Here is a 24,101-nt window from a genome sequence, read left to right as displayed (position 1 = left end):
GTGACTTGTGACTGTGGAACGGCAATTGGGGTTCTGGGTTGCGCCGTCGGAGGCTCAGATGGAGCCGATGGACGGGATGCAGGTGGTGGATCATCATAGAAGCAAGAAGTTCCTTGACCTGTCTTTTGACATCGAGTACATGAAGGAAATACACGATCACAGCGTAATTTCCGACGCCGACATTCGTAACATGAGTATATCTTTCTCTTTCGCTTGCTGTTACTTGTTCCCGGATCTCTGAGTGGAGAAGCGGAGTTATGGCGGCGCGTGTTCGGGGATAACATTCTCAACTCGGATTTCTATGCAATGATATGCAGAGAATTGTGTGGAATTGGTTTGAAATGTAACTGCGATGAGATTGGACTTGAGTTTCACGGGTAGTTCTTCGGAGACCGAGATCTCCGAGGATAACTCCGACAAAGCCGAGAGTTTCGTCCGAGATAAAGCCGATTGTATGAGAATGGACATCTGGACGTTCACTTGATATCTTCTGGGATAAATAAGCATTTTCATGGATTGAATATAGATTAGCTTGAATTTCAATGTTAGATGTATTGAAGGTCATAGATTCAAATATTCTTTTAACCAAGCATCATCCAGAACAAAATCCTCTGGTGTACAGTTCCCATCGGGTATGAAATCACAGGTAGCATCAGATGCCATATCGTTGACCGTAACATCCCCCGGTTCCAGCTTTGACAAACACCACGATTTGACTGTAGCGAAGATAGTCGCGGCTCTATCCAGAAAGCCATCATCCCCTTGTGAACCTATCATCGATTTTGCTTCATCTATAATCTTCAATAGCCGGTCCAGTACCTGAAGCACATCGATTTCTTTTCGCACGAATTTCGTATCCCAAGCTTCATTCTCAAAGGTAGAGAGCTTGAATAGAATGAGTATTGTTCGCGCAAGCTGAGTAAAAAATGTGAAGCTCAGTCCAATGCATTCTATGATTGGAATTTCGAAAAAGTTTTCGATCGCGGATTTGGTTGTTTGGAGACACATGTAGAGGTAGCCGAGACTTTGGGGGTTTGTGCCACTTTTATCTTTGAGAGAAATGCCATATATGCTCATGTCAGCATAGTAAAGGGATGAAAGGAGGATTCCTATTCTCCATGAGTTTCAGATCTTGCGCCTCAGAGGGTATTCCGATGATTTATGGTCAAACTTACTGTCTTTGAGCACCATAGGAGATATATTGCATTTGATGATATCAATGCGGTGTCGAAAACTCGTAATATAAAACGATAACGGAAATTTTCCTGTATGTTTCATGTCATCAACTTCCCCAGCTACCCGCTGGAGCCTGATTTGATGCATGAAGATTTCATCATTGATCGACTCGGGACTCTTCGCCAAAGTTTCCAGACACTCATCCATATACGGAGTCCACTGCAGAGGATCAATTTGCTTCAGATAAGAAGATACCACTGAGCTCATCATCCAGCATCCTAGCACAGCTCGCTTTTCTTCGAGAGTATTTTCTTGGGTTTTTGACCATGTCTTTCCCGGAAGCGTATGTGACTCTTGTTGCGGTTTATTGAGACGAAGATCGAAAACCAGTCCAATGGCTAGCTGAGTGAAGCGTGGGATTTTAACGGCGGTTTTATGAAGCAGATTGTCATGGCCCCAAGCTATAAATGTTAGAAGACCTAGAAGTAGATCGATGTTGACTGTTCTTGGATCATTGTTGATGTATACGCGTTGGATCAATTCATTCTTGATTTGCTCTCCCAGTGTAAGCTTTGTACTCGTGGACTGAGATGTTGCAGACAGAATACATTTCGAAAGGAAAGGTCGATGGCATTTGAGCCAATCTGCATCATGAGGAAGATCCATGAATGGGAAGTACTTCAGCATCTTTTCACGGAATTCAACAAGAGATTCCTCGGAGGCGAAACCACAGACTGGGGTCGGTAAAGAAGGGGCAATTGTTGAAAATGACAGGTCTTCATCAGACGATAGTGGAGATAACGATTTCGCATCAGTAGGTAATACCCGACTACGTTCCAGTTGAGAGACAAGTCCATCCAGCCTTCCTTCAAGCTGTGAAATGCGAGAGATTGTGTTGTTCTTCTCTGCAGTATGCGCCCTAATAGCCTTTCCAGGGAGGCACTGCTTTTTTAAGCGCGAGCATCTTTCACAACCACCTCCTGGTCTTAAAACGCATTTGCATTTCGATTTGGAACAGCTCAAACAGGCCTAAGCGGGGCAATACCCATGAGCATTTTGAACGAATGGGGGACGGTTTGACTACCTTTCCATATAGCTGGACTGATCTTGTATTCCGATCTGGTGGCATAGCAGATATCAGGGCTGGTTCAAGACGTTGCTAAGGCAAAAACGTGACAGCATCAGGAGACGGCATCCTGAACGGCGGTTCGGGGTTCGGATGGCCGAACGCCGGTCGGTCTTATAGTGAGTACAACGATCCTTTTGAATCTTCAATATTTAAACTGACAGATGTCATGAACCTCACAGAATAACCTGGAAATAACTCTTTTTGTTTTCCAAGTGCAAGCGTTCCAAGTTTCCTGATTGCCCATTGCCGTGTACCACGTTAGCCATGAAGCTCATAGTGGTTGGAGCTACAGGTTTAGTGGGAAGTGAGATAATCAGACAAAGCTTGGAGATCGACGATATCACAGAAGTTATTGCTTTGGCTCGAAAATTTGTACAAGTCGAGAAGAACAGTCCTTCTTCTAAGTTGACGAACGTGATCGTTCGTGACTATGCCGAGTATCCAGAGGATGTCAAGGCTAAGTTATCTGGCGCAGACGCATGTATTTGGTATTTCCTCTCCAAAATCCTGCTCAATAATCTACTAATTCAACGTTCTCTTAGGACTGTGGCGATAACTCCTTTCCGCGCAAGCAACTTTCCTTTCGCGGAGGTCAAACGTGTATGCCAGGACTGCACTCTCGCTGGATTCAAGGCAATTTACGAAGCTGGACCTAAAATTCCATTTCGGTTTGTATACTTCAGTGCCGAGGGTACTCCTCGGGATCCATCACACAGGCCAATGTTCATGGGGGACTATCAAGTCATGCGTGTGAGTCTTCCTCTTGAATGGTCTATTACAATAAGCTGATTTGGTCTTACCGGGAAAGTCTCATACGGAAAACATGGTGATTGGATTTCCAGGTCAATACCCAGGGACTCAGATCTGCATTGCTCAGCCAGGAGTTGTGATAAACTCAACAACCTGGTCCAGGGCTACTCTGGCCTTCTTGCTTCGTGGAGTTAACTTGTTTACGAGAAAAATTCCAAATGTGGATCGAAGTGAGCTTTCAGCTGCGGTACTACATCAGGCTGTTCATGGGGTTGAGAGAGAGACTTTGTTGAATGCAGACTTGGTTCGTCTCGGACAGCTCGCATTGAAAGCAAGGGGGTATTTATAATTACCGTGAAGAAACCGATCCAATGATTCAGGGACATACTTGATTTAGACATACCATATCTAGAATGCTATCTCCGATATTCAACATTTGAAAGAGCTGAGTGTTCGAAAACAGTTAGGAAGCAACCTTAAAGACTGCCCGCGTGGTTGACCAGCTGGGGCGGAGGCTGTCGAGCAGGGAAAGTAGCTTCCCACGCACTCATAACTTTGATCAGTAGGTGCTCCTGGTGTTTTCCTGTAATTGCTGCCATTCCAAATGGACGACCGTTTAAGTCAAGGTAGGATAGTGGCATCGCACAGATTGGGTATCCTAAAATTATCAAAAAGTCAGCGATATTTTACAATATGACTTTCAACCCCATTTTTCTTACCAGTAGCAGACGCCATTGAAGAGAGATCACTATCAGCTGGGCCGATTATAACATCCACATTTTGAGTCTTGAGTGCTAGATCTACACCTTTCTCGCGGCCCATGTGCCTCAAAAAAGATAGATTGCGCTCGTACTCTTCGGCAGAAGTGGTGTCGTTCTGGGACTTGATAAGAGTATCTTGTCTAGGATGGTCTAAAGATGTGTCAGGCACCTTATTCTCATATGTAAGAAGTATATTGGGAAAGCATACGGGGAGGAAGCTCTAAGTCAGCATGCTTCTCGTTGAAGGCAATGATCTCCGCGAGGGATCTGACATCGCTCTCCTCAAGGTTCTCGAGGTAGGTATTGAGCTGGGGCTTCATATCGGCCTCTGGAAGCAAGATATCAGTATTTTGTGCGTAAACCCGGCTTCAGAGCCTTAAGACATACGAATAATCGTCCATTCACAACTCTCGCCATCGATTTTGAATTCATCGGGAGATATGAGATCGATATTGTTGACAAATTTCTTTGCCTTCTCCTCGATGACTTTGTAAGCCTCTCGGATTTCTCGATTCTGCTATTGTCAGATCTGCCTAAAAATCTCATGCTCCCTGCTCCCAGGGAATATCACGTACAATTTGATCTCGAGCGCCGTAATCTGGCTCGTCATCATCTATTTTCGATTTCCATACGACAGGGTCAAGAGCAGCAACCGAGATGTTGGTCCAAGACCCTGCCAGACTATTTGTAAAGGACTCAGATGCTGGTTCCGTAACAAGAACATCCAGAAGCACAGCTAGATCATAGGTCGACTTCGTCATCGGTCCCGCAGAGTCAAAGTTGCTGGAAATTGGAATGATGCCTTCTCCAGAAACAAGGCCAATCGTTGGCTTAATTGTATACAGTGCGGCACGGTTTGAAGGACTTATAAGGGACCCATCTGTCTCGGTTCCGATGGCTATGGGAGCGTACCCGGCTGAAACACCGACAGCGGAGCCTGTAGATGATCCAGACGGATTCTAAAAGGGATTTGTCAGAATTATGCCGCCAAATATACATTCGATGCGGTGGAAGCTACCCATTGGCCTTCGGGAGTGTCGTCTTGGTCTACTCGCCCGCGAACGTAGGCGGATTCTGTTTGGCCGCGAACTGCAGACCAACCATTCGGCATCTTAGATCCCCTGTCACCAAATTAGATCTTCTGGAAGGATCTGAACATGAGTATATGATCTGTTACCGAGCATTGGCAAATTCCTTGGGATTCATTAGCTCACTGTAAACCGAGGTAATCATTAAAGTTGGCACGACTTACCGGAAGGTTAGTCTTCCCCATTATTATAAGTCCGGCATCAATAATCTAGTACTTTTAGTCTTCCCTCACACAAATAATTCTTTGGGGCATCAGACCTGGTCAATTATTTGGGCATTTTTGCTCGGCTTCGAGCTCAGAAGCGCCAGACTGCCCACAGTAGTTGGGAGCCCGAGGCTTGGATGAGTAGCAACGTTATCCTAGAATCTTTTAGTGACTATTCACACTAAAAGTTTGGATCCTCGTACCTTGATAAGTATAGGAATGCCATGTAATGGTCCCCTGGTCTTTCCAGATGCGCGTTCTTCATCCAAAGATCTAGCTGTCGCCTCTAGCAGCTCAACGGGAGTGGTCTTAATCATAGCCCGAAGCTTATCATCATGTTGCGCTATTTGCGCTAAATATCTCTTGACAAGACCATAACTCGTGACTTGCCCCTGAGTCAAAAGCGCCTGTAGGGCCTTTGCATCGAGAGTAAGGACATCCGCATCTGCCTCGGCCGAAGTCTCTGAATGTTGGATTGTCATGGTAGTATCTTCTCACGTTGTAGGAATATGAGGTTATCAGTGAGTGAAATCTGCAGATTAAAGTGAAGGATAAATTGAAACAATGTTGGGATGTCCCCTGAAATTGAGGGGTTACAAGTTAATTTCACAGATTATGTACAAGGATCAACAGAGACTCTCGTACATTACTAGTAGTCGGCGTCCCAGAAAGGGATGGGTCCGTGCGTCGGGATATCAACTTGAGTCTTGAACTGCCCCAAGTGTGTTCAATGTTCACATTCTCTCAGAAATTCCCGATGTCATAGTATTTACCTACTTCTGTGCTCACTCAGAAGTATCTACAGCTGACTGGTGACCTACTCCTCTAGGTATGTAAGTACCTACAGGGGTAGCTAAGAAGGCTAGCTGATATGGTTGGTTGTAGGCAACTGGTAGCTCTAGAGATGAAAAACCGCCGGTACGCATTTATGCAAAAGACATTTGAATACTGTAATATCCCAGATTAAAATGTCTCACGTCGAAGCTATGATCAGCAAATAAGATTGGCCTCGGAGATATTAATATTTCCAAATCTCACATTCCGTCATGTGGAATCTTACCACATGGTATTCTCCTCCGCCCTATAGCACAATATTCGATTGCTGGAGGTTAGAAATAGGATTAAAAGAGGCTCAAAAAGCGTGTACCCCCATTGTGCACGTTTTTCTTTTTCTTGACTTGCATCAATAGATGATCAATTCCTCTATGTAGGCAAGCTATGACTAGCCATGACTGGCTTGAAGTTGAATTGAGTTAAATTTCCCAGTTAATAAATTCCTTTTATCTTATATCCATCTCTTCTGTAAAATTTGTTTAATCCATTTTATTTTTATATTTTATTTTTATTTTTTTTTTGGTAGAATTCACTTCCAGGGTTGGGACATTCACTGTATACAGTCAGCACGGGCCAAGTCTCCAGTGGGATTTTTTTGCGGGCGGTGAAGGTGCGCGGAGATTTCCTCATTTCCATTTTTTTCTACGACCCACGCCTTCACTTCAGTACGGATTCCCGGCAGCATGGATGATATCGAGGTATGTGGCAGTGAACTTGATGCCCACGCTTGGTTATTAACTGCTTCCAGGACCGGTTGCGCAGCCATGCGCAGGCATTCAATGGTCTTCTCTCCTTAATCCCCGCCAAGTATTACTACGGTGATGACAATAGTGTACGTGCGCACTCAACTCCAACTCTATCAATCCAGCTTTTTTTTCTCCCCTTTCCGACAATTTCTTTTCTCCTACATTGATTTCTTTTACTCCTTGGACAATAATCTGATTTCTGTTCCCGCCTACAGGACCAGTGGCAACGAAAGAAGCAGACCAAAGAGCAAGCCCGTGAAGCAAAGCGTGCCAAACTCGACCCGGACTCCACCACAACTGCCAAAACTGCCAAGGACATCATGGATGAGAACGCCCGCAAGCGCAAGCGTGAGGATGGTACCCTCGAGAGCGATTCTTCGGACGACGAGTTGGGCTCCGAGAAGCCCATGGAGGGTCTGAACCGCGGTGAGAAGGCCAAGAAGCAAAAGCAGGTCGAGAAGTCCGACACTGTCAAGTCTGAGGCCGCCGAGGCCCGTAAGAAGCAAAAGGAAGAGAAGAAGGAGAAAAAGAAGGCCGCCCAGAAGGAAAAGAAAAAGGCGAAGGAGACGGCCCGCAAAGAGAAGCAACAGCAAGACGAAAAGCCCAACGGCACAGCGACTGAGACTCCCAAGAAAGAGAAGGAGGCTGCCAAGTCTAACGACAATGGTGATGCTGACGAGGGCGAGGCATCTGATGATGAGGACGGTGATGATCTCGAAGAAGGCGTCGCCGAAGAAGGATTTTCCATCGAGTTCAACGATGAGCCCGAACAGCCTTCTTCAGGTTCCTCTACTCGCAATTCCCCCGATGCCTCAAACCTCCAATCGGGCAGCTCCTCTATATCCTCTATTGTTCCTCCTACCGCCTCTAATGATACCAAATCCTCCGGGCCCAAGCCCCTTAAGGCCACACCAGAAGACCTCAAGCAGCGTTTACAGAAACGCCTGGACGAGCTTCGTGCCAAGCGCCAAGCAGATGGTCTTAACGGCAAGCCTGCCCGTAACCGTCAGGAGCTCATCGAAGCCCGCCGTCAAAAAGCCGAGCAACGCAAAGCACACAAGAAGGAGCTGCGCGCCAAGGCCAAGGAAGAAGAGCAACGCAAGGACGACGAGGCTATGGCCCGTCGCTTTTCCCCCGGTGGCTCAGGATCTCTCCTAGCCTCTCCTCGCTCCCCCGCCGAATCCATCGGTCCTTCTAATAACTTTTCCTTCGGCCGTGTTATCTTCGCGGACGGTCAGCAAACCGACGCTTCCCTTACCAACGTTCGTGATCAACACAAGAGTGCTGGACCCAGAGATGCGGCTGCTCAGCTCCAAGCTGCTGAGGCTAAGCAGGCACGTCTTGCCGAGATGGATCCGGAAAAGCGCGCTGAACTCGAAGAGAAGGACCGCTGGCTGAATGCCAAGAAGCGTGCTCACGGCGAGCGAGTTCGCGACGACACATCCCTCCTGAAGAAGGCCTTGAAGCGCAAGGAGACTGCTAAGAAGAAGTCCGCGCGTGAGTGGAACGACCGCATTGATACTGTTTCCCGTATGAAGGAGCAGCGACAGAACAAGCGTGAGGAGAACCTTCGCAAGCGCCGAGACGAGAAGGGTAGCAAGGGTGGCAAGAAGAAGCCTGCTGGTGGAGCGAAGAAGAAGGCTAGACCTGGATTTGAAGGCAGTTTCAAGCCCAAGACTGGCGGCAAGAAGAAATAAGTTTAATTCTTCTTTCCAAATGTTGATGACTTGATTCTTATTTTCCCCTTCCCATTACTTTCTTTCCTTTCCCTTCATGACCTTCTTTCCTCCCATCAAAAAAAAAAGAAAAGTGTTTTTTCAAACATCGAACTGGGAAATATCCATCCGGGGTTGCGGTGTTTGGTGTTCGCGCTGTTTCGGCGGCATGATTTCGTCATGAATATGTCTCTGCATGGGTAGCGATTTATCTTATTTTGTGAATACAAATATCATTCGAAGTCTACTAGTATTTCAAGGCAGATTTCTGTCTATCACTGGCAGTAGTAGCTTCAGGTTAAGCCTCGTCGTTCCGAGGTTCAGCCTCATAGTCGTAGTGGTCTCACCTCTGAGTTCGTCCAGTCCAGGCAAAGAGCCAATCATCTAGACACAAAGAATTAATTGATAGACCAAGTTCAAATGTTTTGAATGATTTAGAATTGATTTAAATCGTAAAGAAACAGAAAAACCTGCTAGATTCCAAATAACAAAGGGAAAATAAAAAGACAAAGAAGCCGAGATCCACTAGGAATGAAACGAATTCGAAGAATTTCGTTTGGAATCGACTAGTACAGATAACACAAGGTTGAGGGGGTAAATATGTACAAAGATGTGGCGGAGGAGTAAGAGGGTATCATAAACCCTATTGTTCTAGTTTTTTCATGCATGCCAATCGAGATATTGGCTCGATTCAGGTGACCCAGATCCTCCTCTCTGGGTCAGCCTGTGGGTTCAATTCAAGATGATGTGTTCCGTTAATTATCACCTGGCAAGAACGGGAAGGTGATTGAATTTATCGGTAAGGAGCATCGGCGCGGGCAGCAGCAGCAATCTCGGGCTCCCACTTGTCACCGTTGGCGAGCAGCTTCTCCTTGTTGTAGAGGAGCTCCTCACGAGTCTCAGTGGCGTACTCAGCATTGGAGGCTATAAAAAAAATAAAGATAAACATTTTAGATATATTGCGCACAGACGTATTTTGCAAAGCTATATAAGCTTGGTGAAACTCACTCTCCACAATAGCATCGACAGGGCAGCTCTCCTGGCAGTAACCACAGTAGATACACTTGGTCATGTCGATATCGTAACGGGTCGTCCGGCGGCTTCCGTCCTCACGTTCCTCAGCCTCAATGGTGATAGCCTGCGCTGGGCAGATAGCCTCGCAGAGCTTGCAGGCGATACAGCGCTCCTCACCGGTAGGGTAACGGCGCAGAGCGTGCTCACCACGGAAACGGGGAGAGATAGGACCCTTCTCAAAGGGGTAGAAGATGGTGTAGCTGGAGAAAAATATTGATATCAGAACCAATTGATATATCATGAAGTCCTGGGTCCACAAAACTTACGGAGGACGGAAGTACTGCTCCAGCACAACGTACATGCCACGGAACATCTCAGCAAGGAGGAAGTACTTGGTGGCCTTGTCAATGGCGGACTCAGAGCCCTGGTCCCAGCGCTGAGGCGGGGGCAAGCGGAAACCGGGCTGAGGGGGGTCCCGCTGGGGTTGCTGCGCGGGACACTGAGGAAGAGAAGTTTGCCGTCGAGCCGATGGAAGTAAAGGGAGACGCGCGACGACCGGCGACCAGCCTCGCGACGTGTCTAGAGGAGGCCATTATGGGAGGAAGTATAGTAGAGGGGAGAGAGAAAAAGAAGAAAGTGGGGAATTGACGGAGTTGGAGGTTCACCTTAAGGGAGAAAGACACTGGGAAGGTGAGTTGGTGGTGTTGCAGAGGTTTGGGCTTAGGTCATTCCTTTCCAACCGTCGCTGATTGGTTAGTGGGGAGGATTTTGCTCTTGAGTGGACATCACTTCCGTTCTTCCTCTTCTCCCCGTCTCTCTCTATTCCCTTCATCTACCACTCTTAATCCTTCTTTCCCCTTTCTTTTCCAATTCATTTTAGATCAATAGCCTGTGCGCTTTTGTGATCTTCTACATCTTTCATCATGTTCCGTTCCGCCATTGTCCGCTCCTTGCGAGCCTCCGTCCCCCGTGTCGCTGTCAAGACCCCGGCTCCCTTCCAGATCCGCAGCTCCCCCATTGCTGTGCGCGCTTCTCAATACACTCCCTGCTTTGTCTCCCAGGGTGTCCGCTGCTACTCCGCTCCTGCTGGTCTGAACAAGAGCGAGGTTGAGGGCCGGATAGTCAACCTGCTTAAGAACTTCGACAAGGTACGTCAACATTGTGGCTTTTCGCACATTGACTCTTTCCTACATATCCCGAATATATGTCAGCTTTATCTGAATTTGACTAATTGTTCGCTCTCATCACAGGTTTCCGACGCCAGCAAGGTCAGTTTGACGCGAGATCACTCAGCTTGCATATTTCATACCAGCTCCCCATGGGGCATAAACGAACCAGCTATTAACATTTATCAATACACAGATCAACGGTGTCTCTCACTTCGCCAACGACCTTGGTCTGGACAGCTTGGATACCGTTGAGGTCGTCATGGCCATTGAGGAGGTATGATATGGTTTTCCTCGGGAAAAACAGGATAAGAGCCAGATTCTGACTATCGCAACAGGAGTTCAGCATTGAGATCCCCGACAAGGAGGCCGACCAGATCCACAGCGGTAAGTTTAGATTTGATGGAGGTTAGAATGAAAATAAGCTAACGCGTTCTGTGCGCGAATAGTTGAGAAGGCTGTCGAGTACATCCTGGCTCAGCCTGATGGTATGTTCCTACGATCACCTGTTTCCCTACTTTTAGCGCTCTTTACTGACCTTCTTGCAGCCCACTAAATACTTTAATTGAAAAAATGTCTGGGGGCTAGAGTTGGAAAGTCGGATAGACAAAGGATCGGGATATTTGCGTCCGTTGAGTTCTACTGGGATATATCTCGGTAACTCTTGACCCTGCTTTGTATGCTGGATTCCATATCAGAGGATTTCATTTGCCTTTGTCCTTCTATATCGTGTATATCATCCTTAAATGCAGTTTTGACGGTGTTTTAAAGCTCTAACCTTGTTTCACTTGAAATGTGGTGCACTATAATTCCTGCCACCTACCTAGGTAGCAGTGACGATTCAAACTCGCACATGCAGGCTCTTCAGGTATAAGTTCAGATGGATTGAGTCTGCGCAATTGGGATGAATGCATTACTCCTACCTAGGTAGGCACCAGACAAATGGACTCGATGCATATTACACCTGGAGGGCCGCAGTGTGACACAGTGGTCATATATACGGATGCCACTACTATGTATAACTGCACATGTGAGAGGCTGGCCCGGTGGTACTTCTACGGATGTCAAATTCAATCCATGTTGGTATACTCCGGTACTATCTACGAGTACTAGTAAGATGATTAGGTACATGCATGTGTAGGTATAGACATGCAGGGACCTCTGAGTAGGTTGGCAGGCAAACATATTACTAGTCAACTGGTGTGATCATCCATGGATCCTGTGTGGCGTAAAAGATGAGATGGATGTAGGTATGCAGGCCTTGTTATTATTGAAGAATTAAACCATTTCAAATCCAAATATTGAAAAATAACAATTTTGAAGTATACTATATGTCCATTAATACTACTAGATCTTATCAAGATCATGAACTGATCCACTGATATATATATCTGGTGTTGTCCGCTATCGGGCGCAGTAACGAAGCCACCTTTGCCTCCAAATTAACTTCGACCCAATCATCCGTCTCTACCATCTTCAAGTCTCTCCAGATGTCCAAGTTCCCTCCAGCTCACCGCTTCGAACTTGAATAAAGATAAAGAGAAAAATACCGTGAAGCATTGCTTCATCCCTTGTGTTTGACTCCAACCACTCGGTCCCTGGTTTCCCCTGACGCCGAGACAAGAGAGGGTCCCACTTAGAAGCGGCAACGACATTCGGTCTACCACCGCGCGAACCTCAGTCATCTTTCTTTCACCGCGGTCAATTAACGCCTATCCCTGCGACCGGTACGCAGATCGGCTTTTGATAAATCAAGTCCACCCTTGAAACCCTCTTCACCTGGGTCTGAATCGATTCCCCGATCAACTTTAACTCACCCACCCTTATCCTCATGTCCGCAGCCGGGGGCTTGACTCGCCGACGAGGCGGCGGTCGAGCTGCTGGCCCAGAAGAACAAGATGACAGCCGTGTGTCGTCGCCTGTATCGAGGAATGGCTCTGCGATGGATAACCGTGGTCCAGAGACCTCATTCACGGCTGGAGAGAATGGTCACAAAATCGCATTCGACCCCCGCGACCTCAGCGAAACCGAAGAGCGGAGCAAGCAACCCAAATTGACGTTGATGGAGGAGGTTCTATTGCTGGGTCTGAAAGATAAACAGGTGAGTTGGGATATCTCTTTATTAAGGAGTCATGAGGTTATATTATCTCCAAGTTAAGATGAACTCGATGTGGCTGACTTGCGCGTCCCCCCTCTCTCCCCACCTTATAGGGTTACCTGTCTTTCTGGAACGAGAATATTTCCTATGCTCTGCGAGGATGTATCGTCATCGAACTCGCGCTCCGTGGCCGTATAAGCATGCAGAAGGATTCATCGCGCCGACGCTTCCCCTGGCCGACCGCGTGATCGAAGTCATCGACGACACATTGACCGGGGAAGTCTTGCTGGACGAGACGCTAAAGATGATGAAGTCGAGTGAGAAGATGAGCGTGAACTCATGGATTGACTTGCTGAGTGGTATGAATATGTGGTTTCTTTGATATGATTGTGTGGGAAGTCGCCACTGTAGTCTGACACGTTGGCTAACTTTGGGATTTCTTGATTATAGGTGAAACTTGGAACTTGATGAAGATTGGGTATCAATTGAAACAAGTGCGTGAGCGATTGGCCAAGGGCCTCGTGGATAAGGGTATCCTCCGAACCGAGAAACGAAACTTCCTCCTCTTCGATATGGCAACACACCCCGTGGCTGATGGTGGCGCCAAAGATGATCTTCACCGACGGGTGCGCAACATTTGCAGCAACCGTACAGTGATTATTCCTTCCTCTCAGTGGCTTCCTGAGGATGCCGAGTTCCGCTATCTCCGTACCGTCACAATGGTCTGTGCTGCGTATGCGGCCAATGTGCTGGAGAACGCTCTGGTCACTATGAGTCACGAGTCTCGGGAAAGAGCATTTGCCCAAGTGGATGAATTGTTGGCTGAGTACTCGCAATGGCCATTTGCCCGACGACCGGGCGGTTCTCAGGCAATTGGAGCCAACCTAGCTCAAGCGATCAACGACGAAGTCAACAAACAGGACCGAGAGCTTCAGCTGGAGGTATATCTCTCTTCTTGCTCTTCAAATTATTACAGATCTCTAACTTTCTCTAGATTGTTGCCGCATGCTTGAGCGTTTTCACCAGACTTGATTCCCTACTGTAAGCGCATACGCCGTGTTTGATTCTAATACAACCTTTCTTATTTAACCTCCTCCCACCTCTTTTCTGTTTCCCCAACGAGTGCTTCCCCTTCACTCTTGATCATTTTGAACACCCGATTCCTTACATTCGTGTGTCGGGCTTTTACTTTTTTCCACCATTTCTCTTCTCTTCTCTTCTCTTCGCTCATGTAGTTTGTCATCATGTGGGTTGGAAATTGGCAGAGCGTTTGTGATCTTATGAGGCTCAAAATTCATTTCTTGTATGGGATATCCTACTGATCGATCCATATATCCCTCTGGTGTTTGTTATTCCTCTCGTTGGCGCTCTTGCTTCGTTACTTGGCCACGAGTTCCAGTGGTAGAACTATACTCAAATCATGGCCTCTTGGCTACTCATTGAATGCTCATCTTGTCATAGATTTGTTTAGCTGTAGACAAGTGATTTAGGATTTGTAGACTTTGGATCACTCAGGCTCAAGTGCTCTAGGCAGTAGTGATCCAGTCTATGCATGAATCTTCTAACAGTAGATGCATAGGATTCAAAATCTCCTCTGACTCCTATCTACCTGTCATCCAATAGTAGTTCACTACTAGTATTTTATATAACACCTGCAGTAAAGAGAAATTAATGTTGGATATTACTTCAAGTTGATACCTATGTACAAGAAGAATTTACAAAACCTGATCCTCCATGCCCAGCTGATCCACGAAATCATAAAGCTCAACCGGATCCTCAAAAACCGTCCACACCTCACTCGGCAGTTCCTTGAACGCCTCCTCAAACCTCTCATTCCTATTACACTCCTCCATATGCGCCACATCCTTAACCTTCCGAATCGCAATCGCATGAATCCACCCAGGATACTTGCGATACATCTCCGCATACGCCTCGGGATCCTTCTGCGTCGAATCCCCAATACAAAGTACTCTTCGACGAGGAAACCAGGTCCTGATCTTCTCCATCCGGTCTGTCTTGTACTCCTGTGTCCCCTCCGTGAATGATTTGATTAATCCGTTCACATCTAACCATGAGTAATCCCTCAGTACTAAGGTCCCAGGTATGTAGTACTGATGGAGGAAGTCGTGTAGGAATTTGTATAGGTTATACGGGGACGCGGAGAGATAGAACCAAGCTGGATGAAGTTCTTCCTGAACATAGCGGTAGAAATCTGGCATACCGGTAATTGGGACAGGCTCCTCGGTGAATGTTGTTCGTAGGATTCCTGTAGCTTCCATGGTCATGGTATGTTTGATTGTGTCGTCGATGTCGGAGATAACGAGCCAGCCTTCTGGTGTAGCGAAATGCGTCTTTGGAGCTGGAATGGTATTACCGAATCCAGTAAGAGTAGGTTGCACGAAACTCCTGTCTGATATATGTGTCGAGGTAGCGAGTTGGATTGTTTGGCAGATTATGCCGTTTCGGTCTGAAGGACCCATTTGGTGCGATTGGATATCACCATTGATATCTAGCTCCAGTGTGATGGTTCGACCAGGAGAGACCACATCAACAAATGGTTGGACGCGAGCACTGATGCGCTCATGAACCTCTGAGATTGAGATGCCGCTCTCACCGTCTAGTCCGATGTAATCGGCGATCGAGGCGACGAGATTACCTACATCTTTACGGCCTTGTGTCTCGAAAACGGCGGATACGAACTCTGCCTGCCAGGGCACGGGTTCCTCGATTGACTGATCTTCTGAGCCTGGTTCGGGGATTGGCTGATATGCTGTGTTGTCGAGTAGCCAGACGGTATTTGTTTTTGGGTCTGCTGGATGGGTGATTGGATTCTTGGAGCCCAGGATGGAAGCGACGAACTTCATAAAGGAAGAGCCACGCCGTTCTAGAGGCACAGGTTTTTCGTCTGGATTGTTACTGGTACCACTAGTACCTTTAGTAACTCCATCTTGTATATTCTCGGGCACCGGAGAATCACTCGGCTTGTCCGAGTCATGGGACATAGTTGCGATTTCAGGTCTGGGTATAGTGTTTGGTTCTCCGGGGTCATCCAGACGCAGAGTAATGTAATAGTACTCTTTATTTTGAAGAGGACTTGATCGATTCAAAAGGAGAAAGGATAAACCTGAGATCGACCGAGGTCTCACTGAACTGGCACTGTTCAAATCATGGTCAGGAGAACGGGAATTAATTAGGGGTGGACACGCAGATCATATAGCAACCGATCTACCCCTTAGCGTGTTTTAATTTCTTTCATAATTCTATCACACTCGCCCTGACCCAGACTGAATCCCGAATTCCCCGCGTTGAGGCTGATGATAGTGTAGATAGTAGACCACCGGGTCATATCATTTCCAAGGTTGTCGATGTCATGTGGTATAGTTGAAGGTGGGCGTTAAGTTCGTGTTTTGGTCACAAATGGATCTTTTCCGAACACAACGAAGAATAAGTGATGCCATGTGGTTTGAATGTCACACCAATATTGAATAGAAGGATAAATATTTGTTTCCAGGAATTTTTTTTTAACTTCTCTAGGCGAACTGGGGCTAGTGGTGACCCTGCATATGCACGACGGATCGCGGCACCAGGATCATCCTGGGCAAGATCACCAGTTGACTTGTTTTAGACATCGAGTCCATATTGAAACAAATATAGTGTTAAAGCCTACTATCCCGACAATTCACAACTTAATCAAGTGAAAAATAGCAGAAAGATCAAGTTACAGTGTGGTTTGCTGGATCAACTTTGAGACAAATAGTATGTACTCTGAAGGTGTAGACTCCCATACACTGGTAGGAATGTAGTAAAAATTTGGTCTAATTGTTATTCAAAGGGTTTAATGTGATATGCTTTTGGTTTCATCAAGTCATACACCGAAATTCTCGTGATTCGTTGCGATCTCAGATTCACCACCGCTTGGGCGCAGAGATCTCAGCCCGTGAGAACGAGCCAGTAACTGTATCCTCCCCTCGTTTCCGTTCAAGAGCCTTGAGCCCGGTGCGATCCGTCACCGTGGTAGCGTTGATGATCTTGTCAAAGTCCTCATCTTCGCTCCCCGCTGAGCCAGACTCAGCATCAGAATCGATATACGCAGGTTGCGGCCTCGCGATTGTCTCTGGTTGTGACTTTTCAGGAACCTCGGGGGTTTGGAAAGCTTTTGAGTTCAGAATCTTGCGCCGAATTTCAGCCATCTGTTCTTCCTCCTCGGAGTCATCAGAGATAGCGAATGGGTCTTTGTCCTCCTCCTCTTCTTCATCTGCCTCCTCTTCCTCGTCGCTATTCTCCTCCCCACTCTCATCATCCTCATCATCAGATCCCGCATTTGTGGGCATGCGATTGGTATTTCCAAGAGTCCAAATATCATCTGCGCCCTCAACACGGCTGTCCTCGTATTCTTGCTCAATCTTGGCCAACCACTCCTTCTCGGTCCTCTTGATATCTTCTTCCGTGCCACAGGCAGCATAGCGCTTGAGTAGCTCAGAGTTGATATCCAGGAATGCCTGTCCGTAACTGAAATTCTTCAAGATCTCCTCTGCCCATTCCTGGTGACCGCAGATACAGAAGCATGCCGCTAACGCTTCGACACAGTTCAATCGCCAAGGTTTACCGTAGTTGACAGTATTTGCAGCGATAAGGTAGGGCACTATAAGCACAAAGGAATTAGTATTTATTCATTCTGACACCACGCGACACACATACAAAGTCGTTCGCATTTTCCACCAATTCGCGACCATGGAACTTCATGGACTCTCACCCAAGAGCACTCTACTACCGCTGCACCGTGTTGTTCCATGAGTTCTTTATCCGCCGGAGAGATCACTTTCTTCGCATTCGGCCTGGTAAAAAAGTCAGTGAAAAGTTGAAAGAGCGAGATAGAATGTTACATACGAGACAATAACTCCAGGGAATCGCTGGCCAATATGGAGATCCCGCATGAGTCCCAGCTTCATCAGACGCTTTCCAGAGCATCGCTTTGGGTCACAATGTCCCATATCCCAACAAGCAGCCTTGAATGCAGGTCGTGATGTAGTAGCACCTTCTTCTCCATCATCGCGGGGCACCGGTCGTGAGCGGGGGTTGGAGAATTTCTTGCCTCCTCGAGAGAAATTTTCTTTCTTATGACGGACCATGGTGAAGATATAAATCCAAAGTCAAGTAAATTAGAGAAAATAGTTCTTTAGTTGATTCTTAAATCCAACACAAGTTGAAGGGAAGAAATTCCAAAAAGTTCTTGGAGGAGCATAAGCGCCACACGTGCAAGTTCTCCGCCCGGTCCGCTCTTCAGTCTACAATCCATTGCGCTTCCCGCCCTGAACCCCCGAAACCCCCTCCAGCATCTCCTTTCTTCATTTCTTTGTTCTCTATTCCCTTTAAACCGCAACCCTGGAGGCTGCTTCAGCACGTATGGCGGCCAGAGACAGCTTCGGCGTCTTTGCCGAACCGGGGCTATCACAGCTACAGCGGGCGATTCGTGAGCCAGACACCCATCATTGAACGTGGCTGATATGGGAAATGACAGAATTGCTAACCCGTTGATTTACCTAGGCAATGCATGTGATCCACGAAACATCGAGCCCAACCTAGCCCTGAACCTCGAAGTGGCTGATCTGATCAATTCCAAGAAGAGCAATACGTGAGTCGAGCACCCCCAAACCCCATAGACATCGCACATCACTGATCGAATCCTATCCTTTAGCCCTCGCGATGCATCTGTTGAGATTGTTCATTTAATCAACTCTCGCAATCAAAATGTTGCGTTATTAGCGCTAGCGGTACGTCCAGAATACCACAGAGGAGCGGAGATGACAGCCTGGCGACGCGGGGTGAAACTGACACGCGCATTCATTTCACAATATTAGCTCCTAGATATTTGCGTCAAGAACTGCGGTTATAAATTCCACCTCCAGATCAGTACCAAAGATTTCCTCAATGAATTGGTGCGAAGGTTCCCCCGAGCGTCCAGCTGTGCGTACCTCGCGGGTCCAACATCGCATACTGGAGTCGATTGAGGAGTGGCGGCAGACTATCTGTCAAACGTCGCGGTACAAGGAAGATCTGGGCTTCATTCGGGACATGCATCGTCTTCTACTTCAACAGGGTTATTCATTCCCCCAGGTTCGTCGTGAGGATGCTGCTGTCTTGAACCCGAGTGACGTAAGTACCTTGGTGACCAATCCCTATCAAAACAACTACTGACTAGGTTTAGAATCTTCGCTCGGCTGAAGAGATGGAAGAAGAGGAGAGAGAGGCTCAATCTGCAAAGCTTCAGGAGCTTATTCGGAGAAATACACCGGCTGATTTGCAGGAAGCCAATCAGTTGATGAAGATCCTGGCAGGATACGATAACCGAAGCAAGCCTGATTACCGGGCGAAGGCCGCAGAGGAGGTATCAATGGTGCAAGCAAAAGCGAGGCTTCTCGAGGATATGCTGCAGAATCAGCAGCCTGGACAGGGAATTCCTGAAGGAGAAGTTTTCCATGTGAGTCTAGACTCATGAGCTTATCTATGCGGGTTCCTTGCTGACCTTTGATATAGGAACTTGGGGAGGCCCTGATGAACGCTAAATCTAAGATTGCGAAGATGTGCGATGCGGAATCGACTGACCCCGAAGCCCGTAAGCTGGTGGAAATTTATGACAGTATAGTGCGGACCATTGAACGGTACAACTTGGTCATAGTGGGCGATCTGGATGCTGCATCAAGAATTCCAAAGGGAACTCTGGGTACAACAACTGGAGTGTCTAAGAATGCGAATAATGAATTGTCATTGATTGATTTCGACCCGGAGCCCAGCTCCAATGGCAATGCTCCCGAGGCTTCCTTGCAGGCTCATGGTGGTAATGCTTTGGAGAATGATCTCCTTGGCCTGTCACTTGGCGAGGAGGGTCCTCTCCCTGGCGGTTTTATCTCATTGGGTGGCTCTAATAGTAAGTTCTATCCTTATTGCACAGAGGAAAACGTGATCATTAACCTCTTCTCAGTGGGCTTCCCTCCTATGTCATCGGGTCCATCCCCGCCGGCCATGTCAGCAACCGCCATGCAGCAAAATCTAGCGGCATTCCAGCTGAATCATGATATCCTTTCATCGATGAATTTATCTCGGCCTGCCTCTCAGTCCTCAACTCCAGTACCCGGGAAGTCACCTATGGTTCGCTCAACAGCAACCCCACCACAGGCAGCTGATCCCTTTGCCTCGTTGGTTTCTGCTAGTCCTCGGCCTGCAAGCGCCGCAAGCAGTGCTTTCCAGCCCCCTCAAAGTCAGCCTGCACCGGCTTCATCATCATTACTTGACCTTATTGGAGGACCCAGTGTCCCCGCGCAGCCCGCAGGACGGGCTGCCGAAGATGACGACTGGAACTTTGCATCCTCTCTTCCTCAAAGCAACACCCTCCCCGCAAATAACCAAGTCCAGGTCTTGAATTCACAGCTCAGAGTCGAGTTCCAAGTTCGTCGTGTACCCAACGCGCCGCGACAGATTTACATCAGAGCTGTTTTCTCCAACACTACCAGCCAGCCTATTGGGGAGCTTCATTTCCAGGTTGCAGTGGAGAAGGTAAGCCCATCAGTATATTCCATTTCTTAACAAACTTCGTTCTAACTATAGACCCTCTCTAGTCCTACACCCTCCAGCTTCGGCCGCAGTCTGGCCGAGACATTGCACCACTCCAACAGAACGGCGTGCAACAGGATATGCTCCTCGATGGCATTGACTCGGGCAAAGGCAACTCGGTCAAACTTCGGTTTAAGGTGTCTTACAAGCTTGGCGCCGAGACCCGCGAGGAACAGGGCATGGTGCCATCTCTGGGCGTTTACTAGGCGTTTAATCCTAGTTTAAAAAATACTCATTGGTAGAGTGCCAAGTGAAGTGGTCTGATGAAGCTGAGTTGTTCCTGTTCTTCCCGATTGACCGGGACGGTTCCTTTTGGCCGGCCAGTCGGAAGCATACCAGACCCGAGACCACTTCCGATACCACTGCCGTCAGCCCTGGACCCTGACAAGGGTCTGAATGCCATTGTCGTTCTAGCGACTTTGTGGCTACCCTAGTCAACCCACATACGTATCGTCCTATCGTTTTGTTCAAGTGTTTCTCGACGATTTGAAACTTAGCGCGTCCTTCATGTTTATAAAGAACCCCATTCTCCTCGCATTGTTTCCGATACATCTCAATGAAAGTCACTGTCACTTAACAATTACCGAGATTCTTCCCGTATGATATGTAGTTCCCTTCGTCCAAGGTATTCGGAAGAGTCAGAACTACCGAAAGTCAATCTCTAGATCAATGCGCTATTTCTCAAATGCAATACTCGCATCGCATTACTTATCTGGGTACAAGAAAAAATAAGAACGGCCGATCAAATCCAAATGAATCATGAACCTATCACTATCTCAGAACTTTAGCATCACCTGCATTAGCATCATGGCACCCGCCAGGTACTTGGTACACAGGGGCCAATTCCAGTATGATGTACCGTCGATCAACGCACGTGCAGTAGCTCATGATCGATGAGCTTGAAGTAAGTTCAACGAGGAGAGAACAATCAGTTCAAGATCAGCGATAATTGAGTTAGGAAGTGGAGACCCGATCTCGTCCGAATCGTTATTCGGGGATCCCGACAAGATGAATAGTATAGAGTGTAGAGAATCGCGGAATATTCGCGGAAAGAAATGACAACTAAAGAATTAGATCATTTCACGACACCAATCTCCACTTATCTGAATCTGCAATTGGCGTACCGAGTCCAGTTTCTAATCTGACCTGGCCACTTTTGTCAGAAATTACTCGGAGCTCATATTATTTGCACTGCCGAGGTTGATGTGATTTGGCGCCGACATTTCCCCGGTTGATGTTAGTGTCGCGGTGGGCCGTCAAAATTACCATTCTGGATATTTTTGCAAACTTGAATTTGAAGATAAGGAAATGGATGACTCCGAGGGAGTGGTGCTTGGTACAGTAGTGAAATGAGGCTCATGATCAGGATGTGCGATCGTCGGTGGAGAGATCAGAGATCTACGATCTCCACAGTTTGTACGGAGTATGTCAAAATGAACTTGAAGTTCACGGTTATACAAATTATGTGTTATGTAGTAAAGTTCATGAGATTTCAATATTATTGGCTTTCTCGTTATTTCTTATGATGGCAAAATGAGGAGAATCCTGAATCTGCTTTATAGAATGCACTTGATGAACATGAATTCGCAATAATCGAGACCCTGTCCAATCCTTGGCTTAACCACAGAACCACACATCACAGACTGGAAATAGAAATCCGAGTCATGAGCACTTGAACTTGAACCTGTTCCTTGAAACTAGAGATTTCATGAACTTGAAGTTCTCAGGTGGCGAGTAAATAGCATCTCCATAATACTCCAAATCTCCCCAAGAGAACTCCCCAAAAAGGCTAGGCTCGGCCGGATGATAACGAACTCAGACCACGGATGAGATGTGGCGATTCGGGCACGGGCTCAGGCGTGCAGGAAAGAGGGAGGCTATACAGTCTAGATTGTGCGCCTGGGTGGTCTGGCACGATGCGGCTTACGGGGCTAGGCATATCAGACCAATCAGTGGGGATGGAAATACCTGTTCAAATGTGGTCTTGGCTCACTGGTTGAAGTGTGCAGCATGGGGTATGCAACATGCAGCTAGAGAGAGTTCGATTAACACGTGTAAGAAGGGGAGAAGTTAGAGTTGAGGGGGAACTTGGGGGTGAATTTGAAGATGCAGGGATGTTGGTTAACCTTTTCAAACTACTAATATTCGGGGAATTAATTGCTGGGCTTATTCAACAGATAGAGGATGAATGGCGTAACTGTGGCTTTTTTTTACTAGGAAATAAATTTCCGATGAATTTACCTCGATCATGACAGCTTACTGTTCATATGATCTGGTAACTGGCACTAGTCAAGTTCTTATCTATCAATTTTACATGTGCATCATCTCACTGCTAGTGGTGCCTGGATATGAGTACATGTACTACTACCTACTACCTAGTATGTTTACTTTGAGTAATGATGAGAACCTCGACTACTAAAGTGCTATATTCATTTCCCTCAAGTGTTGTCATCTCTAAATATCAAAACCAGAGACTCTTTGAATCAGATGAAACTAATTTAAAAAGGCTGAAGGATGAGATAGAGCAGATATCTTGGAGCTGTATTCCAAATCCCAAAAGATAACATTTGACCACAGACCTATTCCAAGGATAACTAGATTGATCGCTTAACGTAAGTTCAAGTTCATAAGATAAAGGGGATTAGTAAGATTACTCGATACCTACTAGTCCTATTAGTCTATTAGTCCTATCTGGTCATCATTCTTCATGGGTATAGATGATAAAATCACGAAATCGGTCTAGAGGCACCCTATATTCGCCACACTTATTCAGATACTACCAATATTCCAAGTCGCACTTGGTATCCTGAATAGGAACCGCTTGAGTCAGAATTCCACGAAATTTCCCCGAAGAGTGGCGGTGCTTTAACAAAATTCCCACCGGGCGACAATGTGGCTAGGCTGGGGTTAGCGGCGCGCGGACTCAGGATCGGATCTGAGCTCATTTTTGCTCCTTAATAGTCTGAGTTTTGTGTGAATGTCGATTCATGTTGGACCCGCATGTATACTACTGATCGACAGTGAAAATGGAGAGATAGGAAGAGTATAAGCTTTGGATTTTCTGATTTTTTGTATATACAAATCTCTGGGATTTACTACATAGTAGCATCTAGGTTATTTTATGAAATTATTTATTATAAACCACCTTAATAATTCACAGCCATTCAAATGAAATACTTGAAATACAACCAGAATTAAACGTGAAACTAGGAAAAAACGTGAAGGAATCCGGGTTAGGAAGCGGATCTGCAAGTGCACAGTCACATCGCGGGGGAGTACTCTACACGCTTTACTCCACTCGCCGGTCTAGGCCTAGATAAAAAAACCAAGTGAAATGCGGAAGATAATAGTAATTAAAAAAAAGGAAGCAGGATATTCTGTACTCTGTACCAGGGAAAGAATTAAAAATTGGGAACCTGAAAAAAAAAACCCAAGTATACCTAGGTACTCATGGGGGGAAAAGGGAGAGACTCCAGGGCTGGGAAAAGGTCTCCGTAACCATATTCTGCAAGGTAGGGGAACTCGTATAATTCTGTGTGGCGCTTCTTCGAACGGGCTCGCCGTGATGGGGAAATAAAATGAAGAAAAATGATTAAAATCAATAAATTCAATAACCATGGCTCATCTTCCGGACGAAATACAATTCTCGGCACCCAAACTGTGATCGACTTGGATCCATGGATGCGCCCTGCAAGCTCCCTAAAGTTCCCAAGTTCCTAAGGCTACGCTCGGAGCCCTCTTGTATTTAAAACCATCTTTTCCCCCCTCTTCTACACGAAGCTATACATAATTCTTTTTTTTTTAATCCTT

The 24,101-nt window shown here is 46.8% G+C and overlaps 10 protein-coding genes across 10 annotated transcripts; 5 read left to right on the top strand and 5 right to left on the bottom strand.

The window, feature by feature from the left end:
- Nucleotides 1-561: 561 nt before the first annotated feature.
- Nucleotides 562-2,231, bottom strand: N7483_002058 (uncharacterized protein; the record flags this gene model as incomplete). Its single annotated transcript, XM_057085495.1, has 3 exons — nucleotides 562-1,109; nucleotides 1,176-2,118; nucleotides 2,202-2,231. 3 exons carry the CDS (start codon nucleotides 2,229-2,231, stop codon nucleotides 562-564), a joined length of 1,521 nt encoding a protein of 506 aa, XP_056951644.1.
- Nucleotides 2,232-2,569: 338 nt separating this feature from the next.
- N7483_002057 (uncharacterized protein) lies at nucleotides 2,570-3,404 on the top strand (the record flags this gene model as incomplete). Its single annotated transcript, XM_057085494.1, has 3 exons — nucleotides 2,570-2,793; nucleotides 2,848-3,055; nucleotides 3,114-3,404. 3 exons carry the CDS (start codon nucleotides 2,570-2,572, stop codon nucleotides 3,402-3,404), a joined length of 723 nt encoding a protein of 240 aa, XP_056951643.1.
- Nucleotides 3,405-3,531: 127 nt separating this feature from the next.
- Nucleotides 3,532-5,571, bottom strand: N7483_002056 (uncharacterized protein; the record flags this gene model as incomplete). Its single annotated transcript, XM_057085493.1, has 10 exons — nucleotides 3,532-3,713; nucleotides 3,775-3,966; nucleotides 4,025-4,144; nucleotides 4,204-4,330; nucleotides 4,392-4,775; nucleotides 4,835-4,937; nucleotides 4,994-5,010; nucleotides 5,069-5,113; nucleotides 5,164-5,265; nucleotides 5,314-5,571. Coding segments are annotated over 10 exons (1,530 nt in total), but the record flags the coding sequence as incomplete, so codon positions are not given.
- Nucleotides 5,572-6,627: 1,056 nt separating this feature from the next.
- On the top strand, nucleotides 6,628-8,387 carry N7483_002055 (putative 60S ribosome biogenesis protein Rrp14; the record flags this gene model as incomplete). The annotated part of the gene is made up of 3 exons (XM_057085492.1): nucleotides 6,628-6,642; nucleotides 6,693-6,776; nucleotides 6,906-8,387. 3 exons carry the CDS (start codon nucleotides 6,628-6,630, stop codon nucleotides 8,385-8,387), a joined length of 1,581 nt encoding a protein of 526 aa, XP_056951641.1.
- An 811-nt stretch (nucleotides 8,388-9,198) lies between these two features.
- Nucleotides 9,199-9,996, bottom strand: N7483_002054 (NuoI/complex I 23 kDa subunit family protein; the record flags this gene model as incomplete). The annotated part of the gene is made up of 3 exons (XM_057085491.1): nucleotides 9,199-9,329; nucleotides 9,414-9,679; nucleotides 9,746-9,996. Coding segments are annotated over 3 exons (648 nt in total), but the record flags the coding sequence as incomplete, so codon positions are not given.
- Nucleotides 9,997-10,342: 346 nt separating this feature from the next.
- Nucleotides 10,343-11,141, top strand: acpA (acyl carrier protein; the record flags this gene model as incomplete). The annotated part of the gene is made up of 6 exons (XM_057085490.1): nucleotides 10,343-10,567; nucleotides 10,670-10,687; nucleotides 10,782-10,862; nucleotides 10,924-10,972; nucleotides 11,035-11,073; nucleotides 11,134-11,141. The coding sequence occupies 6 exons, from the start codon at nucleotides 10,343-10,345 to the stop codon at nucleotides 11,139-11,141; spliced, it is 420 nt and encodes a 139-aa protein (XP_056951639.1).
- Nucleotides 11,142-12,416: 1,275 nt separating this feature from the next.
- Nucleotides 12,417-13,728, top strand: N7483_002052 (GOLPH3/VPS74 family protein; the record flags this gene model as incomplete). Its single annotated transcript, XM_057085489.1, has 4 exons — nucleotides 12,417-12,686; nucleotides 12,883-13,042; nucleotides 13,134-13,624; nucleotides 13,678-13,728. 4 exons carry the CDS (start codon nucleotides 12,417-12,419, stop codon nucleotides 13,726-13,728), a joined length of 972 nt encoding a protein of 323 aa, XP_056951638.1.
- Nucleotides 13,729-14,398: 670 nt separating this feature from the next.
- Nucleotides 14,399-15,685, bottom strand: N7483_002051 (phosphatidate phosphatase App1 family protein; the record flags this gene model as incomplete). The annotated part of the gene is made up of 1 exon (XM_057085488.1): nucleotides 14,399-15,685. The coding sequence occupies one exon, from the start codon at nucleotides 15,683-15,685 to the stop codon at nucleotides 14,399-14,401; it is 1,287 nt and encodes a 428-aa protein (XP_056951637.1).
- Nucleotides 15,686-16,588: 903 nt separating this feature from the next.
- On the bottom strand, nucleotides 16,589-17,812 carry N7483_002050 (ribosome biogenesis TSR3 family protein; the record flags this gene model as incomplete). The annotated part of the gene is made up of 3 exons (XM_057085487.1): nucleotides 16,589-17,325; nucleotides 17,382-17,518; nucleotides 17,571-17,812. The coding sequence occupies 3 exons, from the start codon at nucleotides 17,810-17,812 to the stop codon at nucleotides 16,589-16,591; spliced, it is 1,116 nt and encodes a 371-aa protein (XP_056951636.1).
- Nucleotides 17,813-18,086: 274 nt separating this feature from the next.
- N7483_002049 (VHS domain protein) lies at nucleotides 18,087-20,497 on the top strand (the record flags this gene model as incomplete). Its single annotated transcript, XM_057085486.1, has 7 exons — nucleotides 18,087-18,153; nucleotides 18,228-18,315; nucleotides 18,379-18,505; nucleotides 18,549-18,836; nucleotides 18,889-19,161; nucleotides 19,218-20,234; nucleotides 20,297-20,497. The coding sequence occupies 7 exons, from the start codon at nucleotides 18,087-18,089 to the stop codon at nucleotides 20,495-20,497; spliced, it is 2,061 nt and encodes a 686-aa protein (XP_056951635.1).
- Nucleotides 20,498-24,101: the final 3,604 nt, after the last annotated feature.

Source organism: Penicillium malachiteum (assembly GCF_028827825.1).
Source record: "Penicillium malachiteum strain IBT 17515 chromosome Unknown utg000001l:1.0-8184562.0:1.0-8186909.0, whole genome shotgun sequence".
Taxonomy (NCBI): Eukaryota; Fungi; Ascomycota; class Eurotiomycetes; order Eurotiales; family Aspergillaceae; genus Penicillium; species Penicillium malachiteum.
The sequence above is the reverse complement of the archived record's forward strand: the minus strand, read 5'-3'. Positions and strand labels throughout refer to the sequence as shown.